General features: G+C 43.6%; 1 protein-coding gene across 13 annotated transcripts in view; it reads left to right on the forward strand.

Moving 5' to 3' along the window:
* Trpm3 (transient receptor potential cation channel subfamily M member 3) overlaps positions 1–21,219 on the forward strand; it is a 903,922-nt gene that overhangs the window by 816,981 nt on the left and 65,722 nt on the right. For 5 of the 13 annotated variants that reach the window (XM_051146249.1, XM_051146245.1, XM_051146251.1 and 2 more), the window contains 7 exons: positions 7,395–7,430; positions 7,581–7,721; positions 9,923–9,952; positions 10,864–11,153; positions 11,795–12,023; positions 14,716–14,883; positions 19,733–19,873. In XM_051146249.1, the coding sequence (XP_051002206.1) occupies positions 7,395–7,430; positions 7,581–7,721; positions 9,923–9,952; positions 10,864–11,153; positions 11,795–12,023; positions 14,716–14,883; positions 19,733–19,873 (1,035 nt within the window). Of the gene's footprint in view, positions 1–7,394; positions 7,431–7,580; positions 7,722–9,922; positions 9,953–10,863; positions 11,154–11,794; positions 12,024–14,715; positions 14,884–19,732; positions 19,874–21,219 lie in introns of those variants that run through there. The other 8 variants (XM_051146246.1, XM_051146252.1, XM_051146247.1 and 5 more) reach the window with 5 other exon arrangements.

Raw genomic sequence — 21,219 nt, forward strand, 5'->3', positions numbered from 1 at the left:
TTCCTCAAGGTAAAGCAGCAATGACTGGGGCTCACTAGTGATGAGATACACAGCATTAGCAAGGTGCGGTAGGGCATGCTTTTAATCCCAGCATTCAGGGAGGCAGAGGCAGACAGATCTCTGTGAGTTCGAGGCCAGCCTGGTGTACAAAGAGAGTCTAGGATAGCCAAGGCTACACAGAGAAATCCTGTCTCAAAAACAAAAACAGATAGAGAAAGACAGACAGAGAGAGAGAGAGAGAGAAAGAGAGAGTTACATAAGCTTTCTGTATGCCTGAATTCATTTACTCTTCACAAAGACTGTCTGAAGTAGAATTATAATTTCCTTATTATTGTTGCATAATGTTTTCATTTAAATTTAAATATGGGAAAGTTATGTTTAACCTTAGCAAAAGCTTGCTCCTTTGCCTCAAACAGTCTCTTCTCAGGGTAGCCTGGCTTCAGAACTCGAAAGAAGGAAACAGAAATTGTAGACCTTCCCCACCTCACAGGAATGCTGCAATACTACACCAGAACCCAGAGACATACTTAGAGAAATGGCTTTGACCAAGCAGGTCATTTTTCAAGGTCAAGTTCCTGATAGGGAGGATGATAGGATCAGAAAATAAGGAAGTTAGGAAAGTTAGGATCAGGAGGTCTTGCCCAAGATAGACCATATGCCAAGCAAGCTTATTAAGTATAGAATCTTATATACAGTGTGCCGGGAGGTGGGGATGAGAAAGAGTTGAAAACTATCACATAGTGGAACAAGGTCAGCAAGAAGTTAATCAAGGAATGTTACCCAAAGGGAACACAGGATGTTTCAAGCACAGCACAGATGCGGCAACCTTGGCTGATCACCACAGCCCCCGGGGGTGGGAGTTGGGGATGTGGAGAGCAGGTTTCCAGGATTGGAAAACCTCAATCCTGGACCCAGGTTATTTATTAGTGGCCTTGTCAAGAAATAAGTCCCCCCTCCATAAATCAAGCCTCAGGGAAAGTTCTGGACTGGATTGACTCTCAATCAAGAATCAAAAGTGCTAGACAAGTATGTCATTTCATAGGAAGTCTCAACCAGAACTGACCCTTGGTGAACTGCACGCAACTTTTGATATTTTCTTCAAAATGTCAGAGTCTCTGGGAGCTTCTTATAATTGGACTATTTTAACCTCCTGGACCTTTGTTAAGAGTGAGTCAAAGATATAAGAACAAAACCAATACCAGTATCCCCCCTAAACACACTGGATTTCTGCTACAACCCGTTCTTTCATCTCCACGCCACCATATTGAAAGAGAGGCCCACTTTGTGAGGAAAGCCTGTAGCTCTTGAAATCAAAGGCTGCACACCCAGTGCAGCCTCGACTTTGACTCCCCACTTTCCTCCATCGGCCACATGCTGAGGCACAATACCATCTATGCCTTCAGCCAGCCGATTTCATCCACACATTTCCCCTCCTCCCCCCCTTGCTGAATTTATCTTAGCTTACATTTCTCTGGAAACTAAATCTCAGATGATTGGTGTCCCACATACTCAACATATTCTTTAATACGCTTCTGACTCTCACATCCAGCGAATTATGCTGAGCATTTCTAAAATTATAATAAATAGAGGAGACCATCGCCTCATCTCAGACCAGTCTGTATGCAGCAAGGATGTGGGACTTTCTGATCATGTATCTGTGCTTTGGTCCCAGAGTCCCAGCTGTCAGGCAACCCAAGCCTCGGAACAAGTCCCTCACCCACATTCTCTGCCCCCCTCTCCCAGCAGTAAGGTCTTGCCTGATTTTCAAGGGAGTTTTCGGTGTTACCATCTGTTGAGTAGAAGTGATCAAGACTGCTCACTCATATTAGCGTCTCTTCTCCATAGAATTCCATTTTGCCAGACAGCTGTTCTTTACCTGAGCCTCTTTGAGCTGCCTCGTGGATTTGCTCATATCGCAAGTCTTATTTGAAGACATACAGAGTATTTTTTCCTTTTTAAAGCTTCTTAGATGTTAATGTACCTTGAAAACAGTGTAGATTAGTAAGAGAGGAGAGGATGGTAAGAGCGTGGGAGGAAGGCTGTTTGCTGAGAGCAGACCTTTAACAGTGGCTGGGAGGATAGAGCAAGAGGATTGTTGTGTGTGTCCAGTTACTTGCTGATTTGGGAACCAGAGGATATGACTTTAAAACTCAGTGAGGAGGCTGTTATTCAGGTGACGGCAAAGACAAAGCCTGTGTTTAGTTTCTTCTCCTGGAAAAAGTAGAAACCAGAAGCTGATAAGGGGGGTGTCTGGCTTTGAAGGGAAGGGAGGAATAGCCTTCTCACTCTCGAAGGAAACAAACATGTCAACAATCTGTGCTCATGAATAAAATGAGCCGACAAGTAGGTTCTTTGTTTTGTGTTTCTCAAAGAAGTGAAAGGGATAGAAATTAACATCCGGGCACAAATTTCTTCTATGGTCCCCTATGACTATGACTTTTTCTAATTTAGGCCAAGTAGTTACTCCAGGGATTCAAAATCTAGGTTAAAAATGCTAAGAATATTTTAGGACAATTAATTTTTAAAATTAAAGAATATAATGATAAGTAATAAGCGCCTCCTTCCTTTCATATATGTGTATATATAATATATTACATACGTATATATGCAGTATTCTGTGAAAGTTTCAGCCAGTAGTCATAATCTAATATCTAATACACACACACACACACACACACACACACACACACACACACAAACACACACACACACACACACACACAAAGACATATTCGTGAATTAGACACACAGTTCTGGACCATAAGCATACTACTTAATGAGATGTCTCTCTAAGTGCAAATGATGCCTACAAACCCAAGGATACATTGCATAATTACCAGACCATCATAAGCCAATCAGATTATCCCCAACTCCATCTGCTCTTTCAAATCAACAGAATGAGTGAGGTAGTCTCAAAAAAATGTTCTATCTAGAGACCAATCTAGAAGCAAAGAGGTAAAGAAGTGCTGTTTGTCATTTACCAGAAGTTTGAACTGATATAAACCAAGACAATCCTATGAAGCCGTTTCAGGCATAAATCCATTGACTATACTCATGCTTTCCTATTAAAGTAGTGGCTCAAATCTGTCTGCACTTCTGTAAAATATAACCTGCTGTTTTAGTAGCTGTCTGCTCAATCTGTGGCTCCGGATGTTTTAAATACTAGTTTCTCTTTCTTCAATTAAATGTACTAATACTTTAGATTATCTGTGCTAACCTTCACCACTAAAGGAGGGTGATTTGAGTACCAAAAAGGCAGTGGTATAATGAAAATGATTTAAGGTTCATTGATATAGGAACTAAGACCTAGTTTTGCTGAATACAAGAGAGAGGCAGAAATAGAGAAGGGGGAAGGAAGGGAAGAAGTTAGGGAGGGAGGGAAGGAGGAAGGAAGAGAAGGAGGAGGATTGGGAAGGAGGGAGGGAGGGAGGGAGGGAAGGAGGGAGGAAGGGTTTCTCCTTTGGGTAAGGAACAGAGATTTTCATAAGCCCATATGCTAAATTCATGCAAATTTTTAGGAGCATCCTTTTATTTAACATAATCAGTTGCCTGGTTTTTTACCTTGCTAGTCTACCAAACCATGTAACCCCCTTTCTTCCCCCTGAGTCTCCCCAGACTGAGCCCTACCTAGTGATTGTTTCCCCCATCAAGCCTGTCCCCCAAGTCTTGTTTGCAAGACTTGTTATAAGTTTCAAAGGAAAAAAAAAACAAAACCAATGTTCCTAAGCAGTTGAAATCTGACAGCCATACCATGAGCTGACACCTAAAGACAGTTCATCTGGAGAGCAGATGCAACCTGTGAGTTTTAACTGCTCTCTAGGACATTTTTAAGCATGGCATGACTTAAATCTTACCTTCGAGTAATGGTTCATAGCATGAAGAGAACATTTTCACGTTGGTAACCTACCTCCCAACCCTCTCTAGTAAATACTTGAATCCTGGGACCTACCCTGTATTGTTGAGGCATGAAATGGGAAATTGTTCTTGAGGCTTTGCCCACTAACAAAGTCACGACCCACAGGGTGGGGATAGGACTAGGATCAGCAGACAGAATCAGAATGGCTCTGGTATCATTTTTTAAAATCTATTTTGGGAAGATCTAAAGCAAAGGAAGACTCCTCCAGAAAGCAGTTGTCTCTACATGTTGGGCATGCAAGGTGCCACTCACTCTCTCTGTCTCCTTCAGAGCAGGTGAGATGAGAAGACAAGTCCATCCCTAGCAGTTCCTTGGCCACCTCCACAGTCCCACACACCAAACCCCAGGGGACACCAACCCTGAATGCTCTGCACAGGGGTCTCTGCCAATGGGTGGCAATGGAAAATAAAAGCAGCTGATGAATGCTGATTAACAGTTGGATGTATAGAGACAGACGAGAGCTGATGAGCAATGGTCCATGTCACCTGATTTTAGAGCACAAAGTGAGATACAGAAAAGGATGCATGTCATATGGGGTTGAGCTAACAGAGCCTGGTCCAGTGCTGTTTGCTCTGGAAACTTGTGTCTTTGTCCTTTCTTGACATGAATACCTGCAAGTTTCCCTTCTGTCCAACAATTGTGTCCTAGGATAAGCAATACAGATGCTTCATCATTGATGTGTGGAAGCCACTCCATTTAAAGTCTATCTAGCACACAGTCACCACAAGAGACCTAAATTACATCAAGTTTTATTTAAGAAGTCTATTTTTGGGGCTGGAGAGATGGTTCAGTGGTTTAAGAGCACTGTCTGCTCCTCCAAAGGTCCTGAGTTCAATCCCCAGCAACCACATGGTGGCTTACAACCACCTATAACGTGACTTGATGCCCTCTTCTGGCCTGCAGGTGTACATACAGATAAAACACTCAAATAAATAAATAAATAAATAAAACTTTAAAAAAAAGAAGTCTATTTTTTCTTTCCTAAAATGTTTCCATTCTTCCAGCAAGAAACATGGAGATATAGACACACAGCCCTTTTTCAGCCTTGCAGGAAGACCTCAAACTTGTTGACATAAATGTCCCTTCTTCATGATACTACAAACAAGAACATGTGACACCTTCTCCACTGGTCCTTCCACCCACTTTGATCTCTCTGTGTTACCTCTGCAGGACAGGGAGTTAACACAGGTGAGATGAGGAATTGTCACTGGCTTCTGAGATGTGGGCATTGTTCCCTTGCTGTCAAAGAGAATACAAGCCATGTCCTTTGCCCCAAAGAATCTAAAGCATGAAAAAAAAAATAATTAACTAATTTAAAAAATTTTTTTCTTCTGTTTCAAACTTAATACCAGGTAATGCCTTCTGGCATACAAAAGTTTACCACCTTCCTTGGCAGTATAAATCAATAACTGCCCTTTATGAAGTAAAGCGCCTATTTAAAATGCCTACAGTTTATAACATATAAAATGAATTTATATTTCTTTGAGTTTTACTATTACCACTTTTCTGACAGTCCTTAAATTTGAATGACTCCTCAAATTCATAAGTAATACCATTCAATATTGGCCTTAACACGATCCTGGGTGTCATTTGTAGAATTCAAATTGATGCTCACACCTGAGTTTCTCACATTATAGAGCACATTCGTAAGAAAGGAGAGCAGAGCACAAAGACACTTTTTTGAAGGGCAATAAAGTTAATGAAATGAACTTCAGACTGAGGCGTGATGGGCCAACGTCAAGAACTGGTTCCCTTTAGATCCCAACATGGACTTGGGGCCCTAGCAGACAGAGCTGCAGAAGCCAGTGGTCAGAGATGAACAGCAGGGAGATGTAAGGAGCAACAGTGACATCTTAGGCGCACACCAGTGCTTACATGGCTGTCCCTCCATGCCTCCATACCAAGAACCGCCACTGAATTCCAGATACAATGGCCCATGCAGTTCAGGTCATATGCTAAGGAGAGTGCAGCTACTTAATTCCATTACTGAGCACATGACACAAAAAGCCCAACCCTAGGCTAGATGCCAAACACATTAATTGTTTGGCTGATACATATTTCATGCATAAAAATTCCAAGAACCAACCACACCCCACATATTATAAAAGACATGGGAAATATAAACATAAAAAAATATTCACAGAAAAAATCTAAAACTATAGTTTTAATGACAGGCTACTTGAAACCTCTTTTAACCAATTAAATGAATTTCCTCCCATCAGGGGTTCCTATACTGCATTCTAGAGGCCCCTAGGTAGACTGTCATTGCCACCTGAGCCTTAGGTAGGAGAGAAGAGGCTCCACAAACTTAGGCTTGCATCAGAATTCAACCCAAGGGGGTAATGACGCACACAGAGTCCCAACACACTGAAGTAGGCAGGATGCAGTCCAGAGGATGCTGTCCTGCATCTGGAATTAACCCAGACAGCAAGAGCTGCTAGTCATCTATGCCTTGTGAGTTCACTGTGCATTTCTTCTTCCTTGACTTAACAGAGCAAAAAGTTTCCTTGGGTTCAAAGAGTCCTCTCTCGAGCCATCTGTAAGAACAAGTTCCTGTGTCTGGCACTCAAAAAATAGATGGATGGATGGATAGATAGATAGATAGATAGATAGATAGATAGACAGAGAGAGACAGACAGACAGACAGACAGACAGACAGCTCAATGTTAAAATGCTTATCTAGTTGGGCAGTGGTGGCTTATGCCTTTAATCCCAGCAATGAGGCAGCAGAGGCAGGTGGGTCTTGTCTGAGGCCAATCTGGTCTACATAGCTACAAACATAAGCCAGGACAGCCAAGCTTACACAGAGAAACCCTGTGTTAAAAAACCAATTAGTTGATTGATTGATTGATTGATTGATTGATTAAAATGCTGTCTAGTATGCCCAAAGTCCTGGGCTCCATCCTAGCACTGTGCCCTCCTCCCAACAATACAAAGCTGTTTTGAAACCAAAAGGTGACCAAATCGCCTTAAATTTGTGAAAGTTTTTATTCCAATGTTAAAATTTCTCCCGTTTTACACACACACACACACCTTAAGCACAAGGGACACAAATATAACCCCATTCTGACATGAAATTCAGTGCCTGCTCCCTAGTTCTTTATTGGGGGACGGCGTAGCGCCTATGTATGGGACCAGCTAATAATGGGTCTTAGGTTTAATTAGACCTGATATATAAGTGGTCCCCGCCCTGGTCGTGACACTCGTCTTCTGAGAGGAGTCTTCCTTTTGTGAGTAGGGAGAAAACAAAGGGCTGCAGGAGGCAGGCCTGGGTCACAGACAGAGAGGGCTCAGGAGCGTCAGGGGACCCTGCATCTTGCAGCCGGGAATGATAACCCTTGCCTTGTCTAGCCTGTGTTTCTCTCTGCTACACTGGTGTTTTTTTCTCCCCAGCTGAAGACTTGAATAGATAATTTGATTTTCTGTTATTGTCGGCGGTTACTGCATCTTCTTATTTAACTTATGTCTTCTTCCCAAGCGAGAGTATCCAGGTTTCGGTTGGATCTATTTTAAGGTGAATTAATTAACCAGCATAATAATACATTCATGTTCCTTTTTCAATATAATTTTTACTCTAAAATAGTTACAGAACACTTGCCAATGAACACCTAGTAAACCACGCCGTCTTTTTGGGTTTGTCTGTTGTTCCCTTCCTCCCTAACAGGGAAACCTGCCCCCAGACTACAGAATCAGCCTCATAGACATTGGCCTGGTGATCGAGTACCTGATGGGCGGAGCCTACCGCTGCAACTACACACGCAAGCGCTTCCGGACCCTCTACCACAATCTTTTTGGCCCCAAAAGGGTGAGCGTCTAGTATGTTCTTAGGCTGTTTGGGGAAGACTAGGAAGGAGAGATTTGAGGTATGGCCTCTTGCCTCCAAGGGGAAAACGAGCTGAAAAACAGAAAGTGCACCTCCCTCCTTTTCTATCCAACCTATCGAAATTTACTGTTCAATTTCAAATACTGGCCAAATATATTCTATCCGTTGTTTTCCTTGAGGTGACAGCCTCTCTTTGGTCATCCTAAAAACATCTGTCTAGTGTTGCTGTCTAAATAACCACGGTCTCTCTGCTAGTCTTTCCTTTAAATAAAAATTATCTTCCATTTTTGGGGTCTTGGGGGTTTGATTAGGGGTGTTTATGTTTGCTTGCTTGCTTGCTTGCTTGCTTTTTTTCTTTTTTTTTTTTTTTTTTTTTTTTTTTTTTCTTTTTTTCTTTTTCTTTGCCTACAATTCAATTCCAGAAAAAAATCTGTGCTTTTCCTCGGACATCATTGAGTCAGACTGTGGCAAAAGTGGGCCAGACAGGGACAGCTTCCTCTTGTAGCCCACAGGACTGTAATAGGGCATGTCTGGGACATGTCCTCATGAGTCAATTTAGCCAATGATTACATCTTTTCTTAAGTGAACCTATTTGGGGTTTCTTGTTGTGTTGTTTGGTTCGTTTTGTACCTAGCCATGGGATCTAACATCAGCAGCCAAGCTGTCCCATCGCCTTTGCTCCTGTCAAACTGAGGCCTCCACAGCTTTGGGCCGGTGGTACTTTCATAAGCAGGGTGGAATCTCAAAGGGGTGTTGTTATTTCTGTAAACTTAGCTTGAGCTTTGCTCCCTGAATGGGGCAGAGGGATCCTCTGAACCCCGAGATGACATCCCAAGAGCTGCTACCTCTGCTGGTAGTCGGCATAATATTTCTTTCCTTTTTCTCAAAAAGTGTGTATGATTTTTTTTAATGTTCGATTTGTTTTGTTTTTGTCTTTCCTTTTCCGCTAATGAAAGCATTTCATGGGCATATTAGAAAACTAGGAGAGGAGACAAAAAGGTTGAATGAAAACAAAAACAAAAATTTAGACTTGTGCTCATTTTAGAAGCCAAAAGAGAAAAAGAGGGAGATCAGCTTCAAGCTATTCCAATTTATATAACCGAACCAATTTTGCCAAAACTATCAGCTCACAATTCTTATCTCCTTGGTAGCTCCCACCATGACACCCAGAAGCACAGGTCCTGGCCCAGGGGCCATGATTTTTGCTTTCTTCTTCTTAAGTACAAAGCAAGCTCTGTAACCCCTAGTCGGCCTTCAGTTGTGCCCATTTTACATATTATCAGCGTGACCAGGGAAGCTGCTACCTGTGCGGAGATGTTCTCCATGCCATAGAGCATTAGACCCTCCTCTGGCCCACACGTTCTTGCTCTGCCGTGAAGTACCAGAAGGCAGCTGGAGGAAACACCTAAACATTTTGAACTGTACTCTGAGTCTCCAGATAATAGAGGTTTCCCGGAGGTTTGCGAAGTAGCTGGTTTGATCTGTTGATTGTTTCATATTTCATCTGTCTTCTCTGTTCAGACTGCTTGTAACCAAATACTGTAGGCTAAGAGTCATATAAACAACATAAACGTATCTCTCACAGCTCTAAGGTCCCAACAGACTCAATATGTGTACCGGGCCTGTGTTCTGCTTCATAGATGGCACTTTCCAGTCGTGTCTTCACATGAGAAAGAGCAAACAAGCTCCCATTCGTCTTTTGATAAGGACATAAACTTCTTAGAAGGGAGTGTCTTCCATAATGACCTAATTAACACTCTCCCCCCAAATATCCACCCCAAGGCCAACACCTTGTCAGTTATAATTTCATCATTTGATTAGATGGGTAGGAAAGCATTCAGAACATAGTAGTCATTCAAGTGCTGGATGTCCTGGAAGTGCCAATCAAGCAGGATGGTCATTGGAAGGGGAGAGAAGCCCTTGGTCCACAGAAGTCATTATAAGCCTTCAATTGTATCTCTTCAGTTTTCCAATTCTCCCTGGGTCACCAAAATCATAACATCCCCAATTATCCTAGGATTTTTAAAAAACATGTTCCTTTTGTTGTGTTTACTCGGTGACATAAAATTAATGCTATATGGTACAGTAGAGTTCTTATATTATTTACTTGGAATATAATAGAATTCGTTTCTTACCTCAATGCAAGAAAGCTCTAACTTTGTTCACAACATTTTTTTAAACAGCCCAAAGCCTTGAAACTGCTGGGAATGGAGGTTAGTGTTTGCTCAAATTATTAGTGTCGATTATTCTCTTTCTCACATATTTAAAAGATACATGAGTTCATTTAATAGTAAAGGCTTAGTGCATGATTCTAAAATATGGATATAAAGACCTTCCAAGTGCCATGATGGCAGCTCACAGTAGCTTTTAAAATATCATACTGAATTTATGTTAGCATTCGGGAATAAAAAACAAAAATAAATAAATCCTATTGTAAATACTGACTTGAAAACTGAGTGTATAAACTCCACAAGCAAAATCAATTATAGATAGTTACAATGGCAACAGACCCAAAGAATATCACAGATGCATCTAATAGGGGTGCAGGAGCTTGAGCGGTTGTGTTCCCATCTTTGGTTCATTGTTTATTGTTGTTATGTGAAAACACAAACATAGGACATCCTTGCTTTTTCAAAAAAATAAATAAATAAACATGGCAATGCTGTCCATCATGGGGTATAGACAGCCACACCTGTGGAAGAAGAAATGGACAAAAGTAAACAGAAAGAAAGAAAATGGTCTTTGAAAATATTTTTGGAATTTTTGAGACAGACTCTCATTATGTAGCCCATGCTGGCCTCGAACCCACCATCCTCCTGTTTCTGACTCCAAGGTGTTGCTGGGATTTTAGGCATTCACCACTATGCCCAGCTTAGAAAAGGTTTTTTTGGTTTTCTTCTGTTTTGTATTTAAGTAAAGCATAAACTGACATGTTGGTAGCTGAGTATACATTTACTAAGTCTTATTTCTAAATTAGTCCTGAAGGAGCTTTAGGATAAGAGCTGGTCTGGTTCATTTCAGTGTGACTCCAGAGCTGAGCCAATGGAAGGTATACATAAAGTATGTAGTGAGTTAATCTGATTCACTTTCAACTCAGCCTGTATTTGCTTCTCTGAAATTGCAGGATGATATTCCCCTGCGGAGAGGAAGGAAGACAACCAAGAAGCGCGAAGAGGAAGTGGACATTGACTTGGATGACCCTGAGATCAACCACTTTCCATTTCCCTTCCATGAGCTGATGGTGTGGGCTGTCCTCATGAAGAGGCAGAAGATGGCCCTGTTCTTCTGGCAACATGGAGAGGAGGCCATGGCCAAAGCCCTGGTGGCCTGCAAGCTCTGTAAAGCTATGGCTCACGAGGCCTCTGAGAACGACATGGTTGATGACGTTTCCCAGGAGCTGAACCACAACTCCAGGTTGGCCAGCCAGCACATGAGGAGGGTGGGGGGAAAGAAGGCAAGGTGGATTCCCAATGCCGCAAGTCCGGACCTCCACAGAACTTTATGGGGGTAACAGAGTCACCTCACTAGAGCACACAGAGGGGTGGGCATGAGTAATTTGACTTTATTGTACACAATGCTGCCTAGAGGTATAGAGAGATTACACAGACGTCATTCATCCTCTTGTGTGACCCATGCAACAGGTCATGTCACCATGCATTGCCTCCACTAGAGAAATCATCTCAGAGACTTTAGCCCAGATCATACATGGTTGGCAAGAACAGGGTTTGAACTTGAGCTCTGTCACATTTAAGAAGACTCACTAGATTCTAATCACTGGCTGATTACCCTGCTTCTACCCTCACATGTCCTGAAGTAGAGGCCTTGACTGCAGGAGTCAAGCTTCGATTCACATCATCAGTACTAGACCTGGCATGTGGCACATAGAGAATACTTCACGGAGGTTGGCTGGGTGGGTTTATGAGTGGACTAGACCTTACATGAAACAGCTACTCCGCACAGCAAGCTACCTTCTGTCATTGAATAGTGGGGGCCCATCTTTGTTCACGGTAGTATCCAAGTTAGCCTGAGGGTGTCTATTGTATATTGTCTTTCAGGGACTTTGGCCAGCTGGCTGTAGAGCTCTTGGACCAATCCTACAAACAGGATGAGCAGCTGGCCATGAAACTGCTGACGTATGAGTTGAAGAACTGGAGCAATGCCACATGCCTGCAGCTGGCTGTTGCTGCCAAGCACCGTGACTTCATTGCACACACGTGCAGCCAGATGTTGCTTACCGACATGTGGATGGGACGGCTCCGCATGCGCAAGAACTCAGGCCTCAAGGTCAGCATACCTTGCGAAGGAATCTGTTGCCATAGAGTCCAGGGGTTGGGTGTAGCTTTCCAAGACAAATTTGTGGTGGGTCTAGGGGTTGTCTTATGTTGGAAAGTGGTACTAACCCACCACTATTCCTTAGAATCTCCTTAGAGATATGATTTTTCATTTAGAGTCAAGGATCTGAACTTGAGGTCTGTCACATTTAAGAAGGCAAGCTATGTACACTCTAATCTTTGATTATTTTGCCTCTATCTGCACATGCCTTGGATGGAAAGTCTTGGGGGCAGATCTCAAGGCTTACCTAAACAGAATCGTCTCTCAGATCCCAAAATGTAGAATACACACAGGTCCTATAAGGGGAACTGCATGCTCTGACGTATCCATGCTACCACACAAGTCACACCTAAGCCACCCCCCAGTGCCCTGTAACACTGAATACCTTCCTGGTCCCACCCAGGCTCTCCTTGTATTGTGTCATATCATAAATGCATGCACTCCGATAGTCCGTCCTTGAAAATTTTTAACTGGGATAGATTTGTTGAGATAGATTTGTTTATCAGGACATTACTCACTTTTTTTAAAAGGTTGGGAAATCAAACCCAGAACCTCACACATGACAGTGACCATCATCTCTAGTCCCTGATCTATTCTCAAATGAAATGCAAGTCACAGACCAGTTTACACAACCTAAGCCCATTTTAAATGGTGTGTGCATAGCTATAGCTGTATAAATTTGTTAAGGAGAAACAAGAGGAACGCATGTCACTAATTGTTTGTAGTAGTTTCCTCGGGCATTGAAGTGACCGTGTGAGGGATTTGTTCTTAGGAACAGGAAGATGAGTTATAGCTTTTGCCTTGTTTGTTTGTAGTTTTAGAGCAGGATCTCGGGGCCCCACACATGCCAGGCAAGCTCTCTACTTTGAGCTACACACTCAGCCCAATTTTTGCTTCTGCTAATCCTTTTTATTTTTAATTATTTTCGAGGAAAACATTAAATTAAAAGGATTGGCGGGGAGTAAATAGATACAAATGATCAAGAGAAAATGAAAGGGTGCTTGTTTTGTCTCATTTTTATGATGCCAGTTTTTAAGTATATGTATTTAAGATCACAATATGATACTTTGACATATACAGTGAAATAATTACCAGAATCAAGCAAACTGCCATATTCATCGCCTCACCGTTACCCTTTTTTTTTTTTCTCATGATAAAATTAGCTAAAATATACTCCCTTAAGAAATTGCGCCGGGCATGGTGGTGCACGGCTTTAATCCCAGCACTCGGGAGGCAGAGGCAGGCAGATCACTATGAGTTTGAGGCCAGCCTGGTATACAAAGTGAGTCCAGGACAGCCAAGGCTACACAGAGAAACCCTGACTTGAAACTCCCCCAAAAAAGAAAGAAAGAAAGAAAGAAAGAAAGAAAGAAAGAAAGAAAGAAAGACATTGCTAATATCTAATATGATGTCATGACCATCTCTAGACATCCTTATCCCACAGTTCTGCATCCTACCCTCTTTGACTGCATTTTTACTGGACCAGCACTGTCTGTTCTACTCCACCTTTCTTGTGGGCCCTTGGCCCAAAGTCATAAAAATGTTTCTATGAAGTGGGTCATATACTATATTCCAGAGTCATGCTGCTAGTAGCTGCTAAGCCTGGCCTCAGGTGGAGAGCCAGGCCAGTTCTCAGCTCCAAGGGCAGGGCACTATACCCTATGAAGATTGCCAGCATGACTTTTGAGCATCCCAAAACATCTGTAATTCAGAGTCATTTCTGGTCCTTTTTTTTTTTCCCTGATTGGACCTAAGTCCCCATGGGTACCTTAGGACCTGCATGTCCCTGTAGGAGCATCATATTCACTGGCTCTTCAGGATCTGTCTAAGTTCCTCCCCTTGGTGCAGTGTTTTCAAGGAGGCTCATCATCAGGAGTCTTGTGCATTTGGAACCATTTTAGAATTGAGAGAAGATGGAGCAGACACTGTTCTCCGATAATGGAGGAGAAAGCTCTGCCATGAGAAAGGCCTCTGCAATGAGCATCCCAAAACTAAGATTCCTATACAGCATTTACACATGGGAGCAATACAATACAGGCCTTCCTGGGGCTGCTGTGCCAGCAGACCAGCTAGTCTTGATGAATGCAGATATCTCTGGGAGAATGGGGTGTTTCTGTTGTACATTAGCTAAGGGCAGCAGAATGTTCTAGAATGGATTGAATGATTCTCTACATGTGCCTTCAAAGCCAATTTAGAAAACACCTTCTTACAGAGATCATCAGCTAATGTATCAACTCTGTTTGATACATTCACAAGGAAATGCCAGTACATGTGTATGAATTGATTTTACAAAGCCAAGAGCTGTCTAGTGACTAAATGAAACCCTCATATTTTTCCACCTTAGATAAGCTCTCTTTCCTCAGTTTTCCCATGGAAAGTAGGCATTAATAGACTAAGACATATTTGAGCAAAATAAGTATTTCCTAGAAAGGCCAAAAAAACCCACCCTTCTTATGTGTTTAGATTTCCAAATATCCACATCCCAAGCCTGTGAGCATGTGCGCGCGCGCGCGCACACACACACACACACACACACACACACACACACACTCATATGCCCCATCCCAGACCCTCTGATTCTAAGCACACCCTGATCTTAATCCTTTAAATGTGATTATTATTATTATCATTATTATTACTTTAGGTAATTCTGGGAATTCTACTTCCTCCTTCAATTCTCAGCTTGGAGTTCAAGAACAAAGACGACATGCCCTACATGACTCAGGCCCAAGAAATTCATCTCCAAGAGAGGGAGCCAGAGGAACCAGAGAAGCCCACAAAGGAAAAAGAAGAAGAGGACATGGAACTAACAGTAAGAAAACACTATGCAGTTTTCCTCCCTGGGGAGGATTCTCCGATCCAGTCATCCTTCCATATTGCCGGGGTTCAATAATGCTTGAGAGCAGATAAGGGGTCCCCGCCTTTTGCCCAGGTCTAGCCATCTAAGTGTTGAGACTACAATAGCGTACAAGTTTCCTCTTTCCATACAAACAGCACAGCCCTAGGATCCGACTATATGTAAAGTGCTTCTGCGAAGGGTGCTGCAGAACAGTCAATAAAATTCAAAGCCAGACACCCTCGGTTCTCCAGGCAAGCATCCGTTTATAAACACAACGATACGATACGACGGCAGTCTTAACACTCAAGAACAAAATGGGAGGCCCCGAGCTGTGAGCAGCCAGCTTTGCTGAGCTGGAAACATTCTTCTGGTCTGAAGGAAAACCTGTATCTGTCTTTGGGGTCAAAGTCACAAACCCAGGGCTAATTGAATTTTGAAGTTTGTATGGAACGCTTTTATTAGCTTCCCCAGTACAATTATAGAACACGGATGCTTTGTTCTGCAGAAGGAACAAGACAGCTGTGCATGGAACCACCTCCAACAGCCCCCACGCAAGTGACATGACTGCCACTGGCGTGTGCCCAAAGGCTAAAAATAGCCTGTGCTATTAAAGGGACAAAATAGGGCCTCATAGCTTGGGAGAGCTGCAGCAAATGGCAACTCTGTGAGGACAGTTCTGAAGTCCCTCCGCCTCCCTTGTTGCCACTGGCTACAGGAGTCATGGCCCAGAAGGAGCTGTAAGAGGAGAAGCTGAAAATTGGTTTGGTTCAGGTGACAAAGAGACTTTGCATGAGTCTCCTCACTGGGACCACCATGGGACATGTTCATCTTCCCTATGCACGGCACTTTACAAAAAAAAAAAAACCCTTCCCAGGGATCTGGTGCGAGATAGGAGCTTTCACTTACTAGATAAAAAGCCAATGTTTGTTTCAGCTCCCAGATCACTGTTAAAAAGATCTATGTAGGCATCTGCTCTGCCCAGGCCTGCCCTGCAATCGCAGCAGAGACTGCCTTCCCTGAAGGTCATGTCATAATTTTGATCTCTGAACTCCTGAGATGAGAAATGGTATTTTAACCACAGTTAGTGTTGATTCTGAATCCTTGCTGGCTGTTTCAGCAGAGGGGTAAAGGGAACGTGCTTTGGAGACAGAATCCTGCCCCTTCACCTACTTGCTGTGTGAGCTTGAACACAATTTCATCCGTTCAGGAGTGGGAGCATAGGCTTGTCTGCCTCGCGGGTGGTTATATGGTTTAGAGAGTAAACCACTTTGACACGTGTGTGTGGACAACACAGACTAACAACTAAACACAAACATTTGCTTCTGTTGTTGAAACAGTGCTACCCACTCTGTCCACTCTCACTTGTGGGACCACACTGTGCCCATCAGATAGACATTGTTGTGCCCTCCGGATTAGGAAGCAAGGACTCAGAGATTAAATTGCCCACATTTACCTAGCTGGCTAGTTGCAATCATAGGATTAGAAGCCAGGCATGCATGCGTACCCATGATATATGGGTACCAACCTCCATCGGCTGTTAATGAAGAGAGAGAACCCTTTTCTATTCTCAGGTGGCACTGCTTAGTGGATTTAGTTCACCACAAACTAGAGAGTCTCCAAGGGATGCCAGCTACCCCAGATCAAAGATGGTGTGACTCCCTAATAGGCACAAATCCTGGGAGTTCAGCCAGAAGCTGGAAAGGACTCTATAGTTGGGTATAGAGAAAGGAGCGTCCCTTGTCTCCTAAGAGTTTTAGGGACTTTGGTCCTTCAGGAAGCCACTGTAAAAAAAAAAAAAAAAAAAAAGTCCCACTGGTCCCAGAGCACAGTGGGATCGCGGGGGGGGGGGGGGGGGGGGGGGGCAGCTCCCAGTCTGTTCCCTGAGAACCTAAGTGCGAGCTATGACAATGAGTAGAGACCTCACAGAGAAGAAGAAGAAGAAGGTGAGGAGCTGTGGGCTGCAAGCTTTCAGTGGGGGCAGCGCTGCCCTTAAAGGGAGCCTCTTTTCACCCTGATGTCAAATTCTTCCCCCTCCCTCCCCCCACCCCCCCCCCGACCCATTGCTTCTCTGGTGAACATCTCAGCCCAGACTGGATTGGAGAAAGGAGCTTGTTAGCAAGCTCCTTCCCTTCCTGGAGCTGCTGTTTGAGCTTCTAGCAAGATGAATGCATCCTTTCTGAGTATGGAACATCCTTGGTTGCTTCCAAAAGGACACCTAAGACTATCATAGCCTTTAGCAGCTTAATTTACTTAATTTAATCAAAGGATCTTTCTCCACTTTAACACCTGTGTCCAGCTGGCAGCATCTCAAATCTGCACTGAGCAATCATATATTTGACCCTGTTAAAACCTCTTTTTCTACTAGAAAATATTTTTGTTTTCTATCTTTAACTGTTTTGTTTCTCTCATACATAAATGGCCCTGTAAATTCTATTTTAATCAAGGTCAAAGGAAATGTTTGACCATAGGGAAAAGAAATCAACAAAATCAGCAACTTAAGCTGCTAAGGCTTGAACCGATGAAATGATAATCCTGTGAGAGACAAGACTTTGCGAATGTATCCCCATCAGAACATATTGAGTGACAAAGGAAAAATCAGGGTGCAATGTTTTTGTTTCACCTACATGGCCTAGTACGTGCGCCATCTGGGCATAAGCCTAAGAAAATTCCAGCATGCTCAGAGGTCCAGGGCTGCCTATAGCTTTGCTAGGAAAGCCACCATCCCCCCTATGTACTCCAAAAATGTCACTTCCTAGGATACCTATAAACTTTAAATTATCTTTACTTTCATTCTATCATGTCCCCAGATGGCATTGGATTATTGGGCATAGAAATAAGCAGAACAGGTGGAGTAATTGTTACGTAAGTTATAGGACAAGCATCTCATACAGTCAGGGACTCCTGAGGCCAGTGACCAATGTTGATAGGACTCTGCTGTGCTTAACCCATCACAATATTGATTCAGTTCACTGATGAAAATAGATACTTACATTTGCCATAGAGTGAAGTCTTCCTATCCAGTAGTTCAAGGCACATTTCTCACCAGGATATGCAAACAAATGAAGGTTCCTTCCCCAGAGATAATCCTAGGATGACGTCATTGTGGAATAATATTTGTATGGGTTGTGTCAGGTAGCAGAAAAACTAAACCGTATAGTGGTTATCTCTGTCCTCAGCATCACTGCAAATTGCAGTCATTGCTATAATTAAATCGTTTAATTTGAAACTCATGTGCCAAATACTGTGCCTTATCTCAAATCCTTGTCAATGCTGAGCAATTATGTCTTATCCTATTCTCACATATATTTAGAGTCTTGGGCTGGGGGTAGGGGTGGAGTGGAGTGTCTCAGCAGGTAAGAAAACTTGCTGTGAAAGCTCAAGGACCATAGTTCAAATCCCAGACCCATATAAAAAGCCAGCTATGGCCACATGTGCCTATAAATCCAGTGCCAGGATTGGTAGGCAGAGACCATAGACTCACTGGGGTTTACCAGCCACAAGACCAGCTCCAGGTCCAGTAAGAGCTCTGGTATTAAGGGAATAAAGTGGATAGTGGTAGAACAGTACATCTAAAAGTCTCTTCTGGCCTCTGCATGCGCATGTGTATACACACACGTACACGCATCACACATTCACCACACAGGCGCATAAAAGAAAAAAGAAAACTCCAATGTCCCCATACTGTAGAACTAATCTTGTCTTATTAAAATGTTGGAGAACTAAAGCCTGTGCTTTGTCCTTTTATAGACCCTCATAGCATGCACAGCTTCCTGAAGAGGGCTACTTCTGACAAAAGATCCAAGAAGGCTCCAGTTTACTTTGAAGACTACCTAGTAGTCACTGGGCACCTTACTAGGTGCCAGATTTTAGTGCCCAGGCCCCAAGGACCACAGTCCAATTCATAGCTAAAGAAAGTAGGTCTCAGAAGGGTTAAAGCAACTTGTCCGAAAGTCCCCAACTTCTGAGTACTCATCCTAGAGCTCACTCTCCCATCCGAGTCATCCAAAGCCTAGGAGCCCTCACCATTAGGTTCTCCAGCCATCTCTGTGACGTCCTGCTACTGTTGTGATGAACAGCAACGGAATTCATATTTATGGAGCTCTCCAGCAACTTAGAGATGAGGACCATGGCAGATCAGGCCTGCCTTAAATCCTTCTCCTAGCCCACCTGCTGGCAGAGGAAGGTGGTATACCCATGAGGTACTATAAAATTGATAACAGCAGCAATACCGGTCTTACACGGTTTAAAGTGGAGGGACCAATGGCCTTGATTTGATAAGCAAGAATATCTCTAGCCGCACCAAACTCCAGACCCTTCAGATGACTTACTACTTACTACTCCTGCTTTGGGATATATGATGAGCTCTGGTGCAGTCTTCCTCTGACTGGAAAGTCGCTAGTACAGGCACCAACAGAATTTGAATCTGATCTAGGATGTCGTATATACATATGGGAAGGAAGTAAAAGAATTGGGACAGATTGCTATAGCCTGGCCTTCCCAAACACCAATTATTATCCCTTTCAGAACTCCAAGTGTATCCCACTGCCTACTTCATTCAGAGGGTCCAGGCTATAAAAGAAAAAAAAAGGCTCAAGAAATATTCCCCAAGCCTTCCATCCTTAGCAGAAGGAATACACAGTTTATGCTAATAGAGTGTAAACTCACACATAGGAAAGGCACGCCTTTATATCTCTTGGGGGGGGGGGTAGGGCTTATATTCTTGGGTTCCATGAGCCCTCGGGTGCCATGGACATCCACTCACCCTCCACAAAAATGGCCTACAGAGCCCAGCGATGATGGTTTCTGTTCTCTCCCACTATAGGCCATGTTGGGGAGAAGCAATGGGGAGTCGTCTAGAAAAAAGGATGAAGAAGAAGTGCAAAGCAGGCATCGGCTAATCCCCGTGGGCCGAAAAATCTATGAGTTCTACAACGCACCCATTGTGAAGTTCTGGTTCTACACCGTAAGCAGCTTTCCTTTCCCCTTTCTGAATGGCTGGCCACGGGAGTGGGTGGTCCTTTCTCGGGCTGGCCACGGGAGTGGGTGGTCCTTTCTCGGGCACCTGAGTGGTTTTCACCGAGCTGCATTCTAAGCGGCACTTGTGCGGGAATGGAAGCTCTAGGCCTAGCTTTTCCAGCAACTTCATAAGATCTGTAGAATTTGCCGGGCAGCTTCCATGGGCTTGCTGCCTTTCTCCTTGCCACGGGAGGTACCGGAACTGACGGAGGTGATGAGTTAAAGAAAGTGATGTGCAACGTGTATGAGTTTAGTTCAACATGAAGACAAATGTCCTTTTTCAGAACACTTTCCTTCGTTGCCACATGGATGAGAGCCAGGACAGAGTGCCTCATGTCAGACGTACATCCGCGGTTTGGGGGGCCCGGGGGGGGGGGGGGGGGGGGGGGGAGGAACAGTATGTCTATAAGTGACAACTTCCAACCTGGTAATGACATCAGTCACACGTTCTTACTCAGACACAATTAAACAGCAAGCAGCTCAAAGTAAGCAACTCTCCAGTCCCGGCAAGCATTCGCCAGGACTCACTCCCTATGTGTATATATATATGCTTCTTGCCCCCAAAGCCATGGGCTGTGCCTGAAATGATATGTGATGTAGGAGAAAGCGACATGGCTGGATTTCCTTTCTCCTTTTCAACATCCTCCAGTGGTTCTCAACCTTCCCAATGCTGTGAACCTGTAACGGCTCCTCATGTTGTGGTGACCCCTCAACCATAAGATTGTTTCTGTTGCTGCTTCATAACTGTAATTTTGCTATTGATAGGAACCATAATGTAAATATGGGATAGTTTTCATGGTCTTAGGTGACACGACCTACAGGTTGAGAAACTGCTAAAGCTTTACATGAGCTGTTGGCCTGATCATCTCTGATTCTGTCCAGCCCGGTGGAGCGACACCAGCTAAAGGACAGTGCATCTGTATTTTTAGACTCTCTCACAACCAGCTGCAGAGCAGTCATCCGAGTCAACAACAGGGTAATCTAGGCCTGAGAACAAGAGGGCTCAAATGACCATGTAAGCTGTTTGCTCTGCAGTCCAGTGCGCTAGTATTTAACCCTGGCTCTGAAGCAGTATGTCACAGCCTCAGCACTGGTGAGATTTTACCTAGGAGGGTTCTTTGTCAGGCTCTATGCCCGCCAGATGCCAGTAGCATGCTCTGTCCTTTAAGGATGGCAGCCAACATGTTTCCAGGCACCTGTGGGATTAAAAACTACCACTGGATAAAAGCCGCTACTTTAAAGGATGATCTTAGTAGACAATGAGAGGATACAAAAATGCACATATTACATGTA

Source organism: Acomys russatus, chromosome 5, assembly GCF_903995435.1.
Source record: "Acomys russatus chromosome 5, mAcoRus1.1, whole genome shotgun sequence".
Taxonomy (NCBI): domain Eukaryota; kingdom Metazoa; phylum Chordata; class Mammalia; order Rodentia; family Muridae; genus Acomys; species Acomys russatus.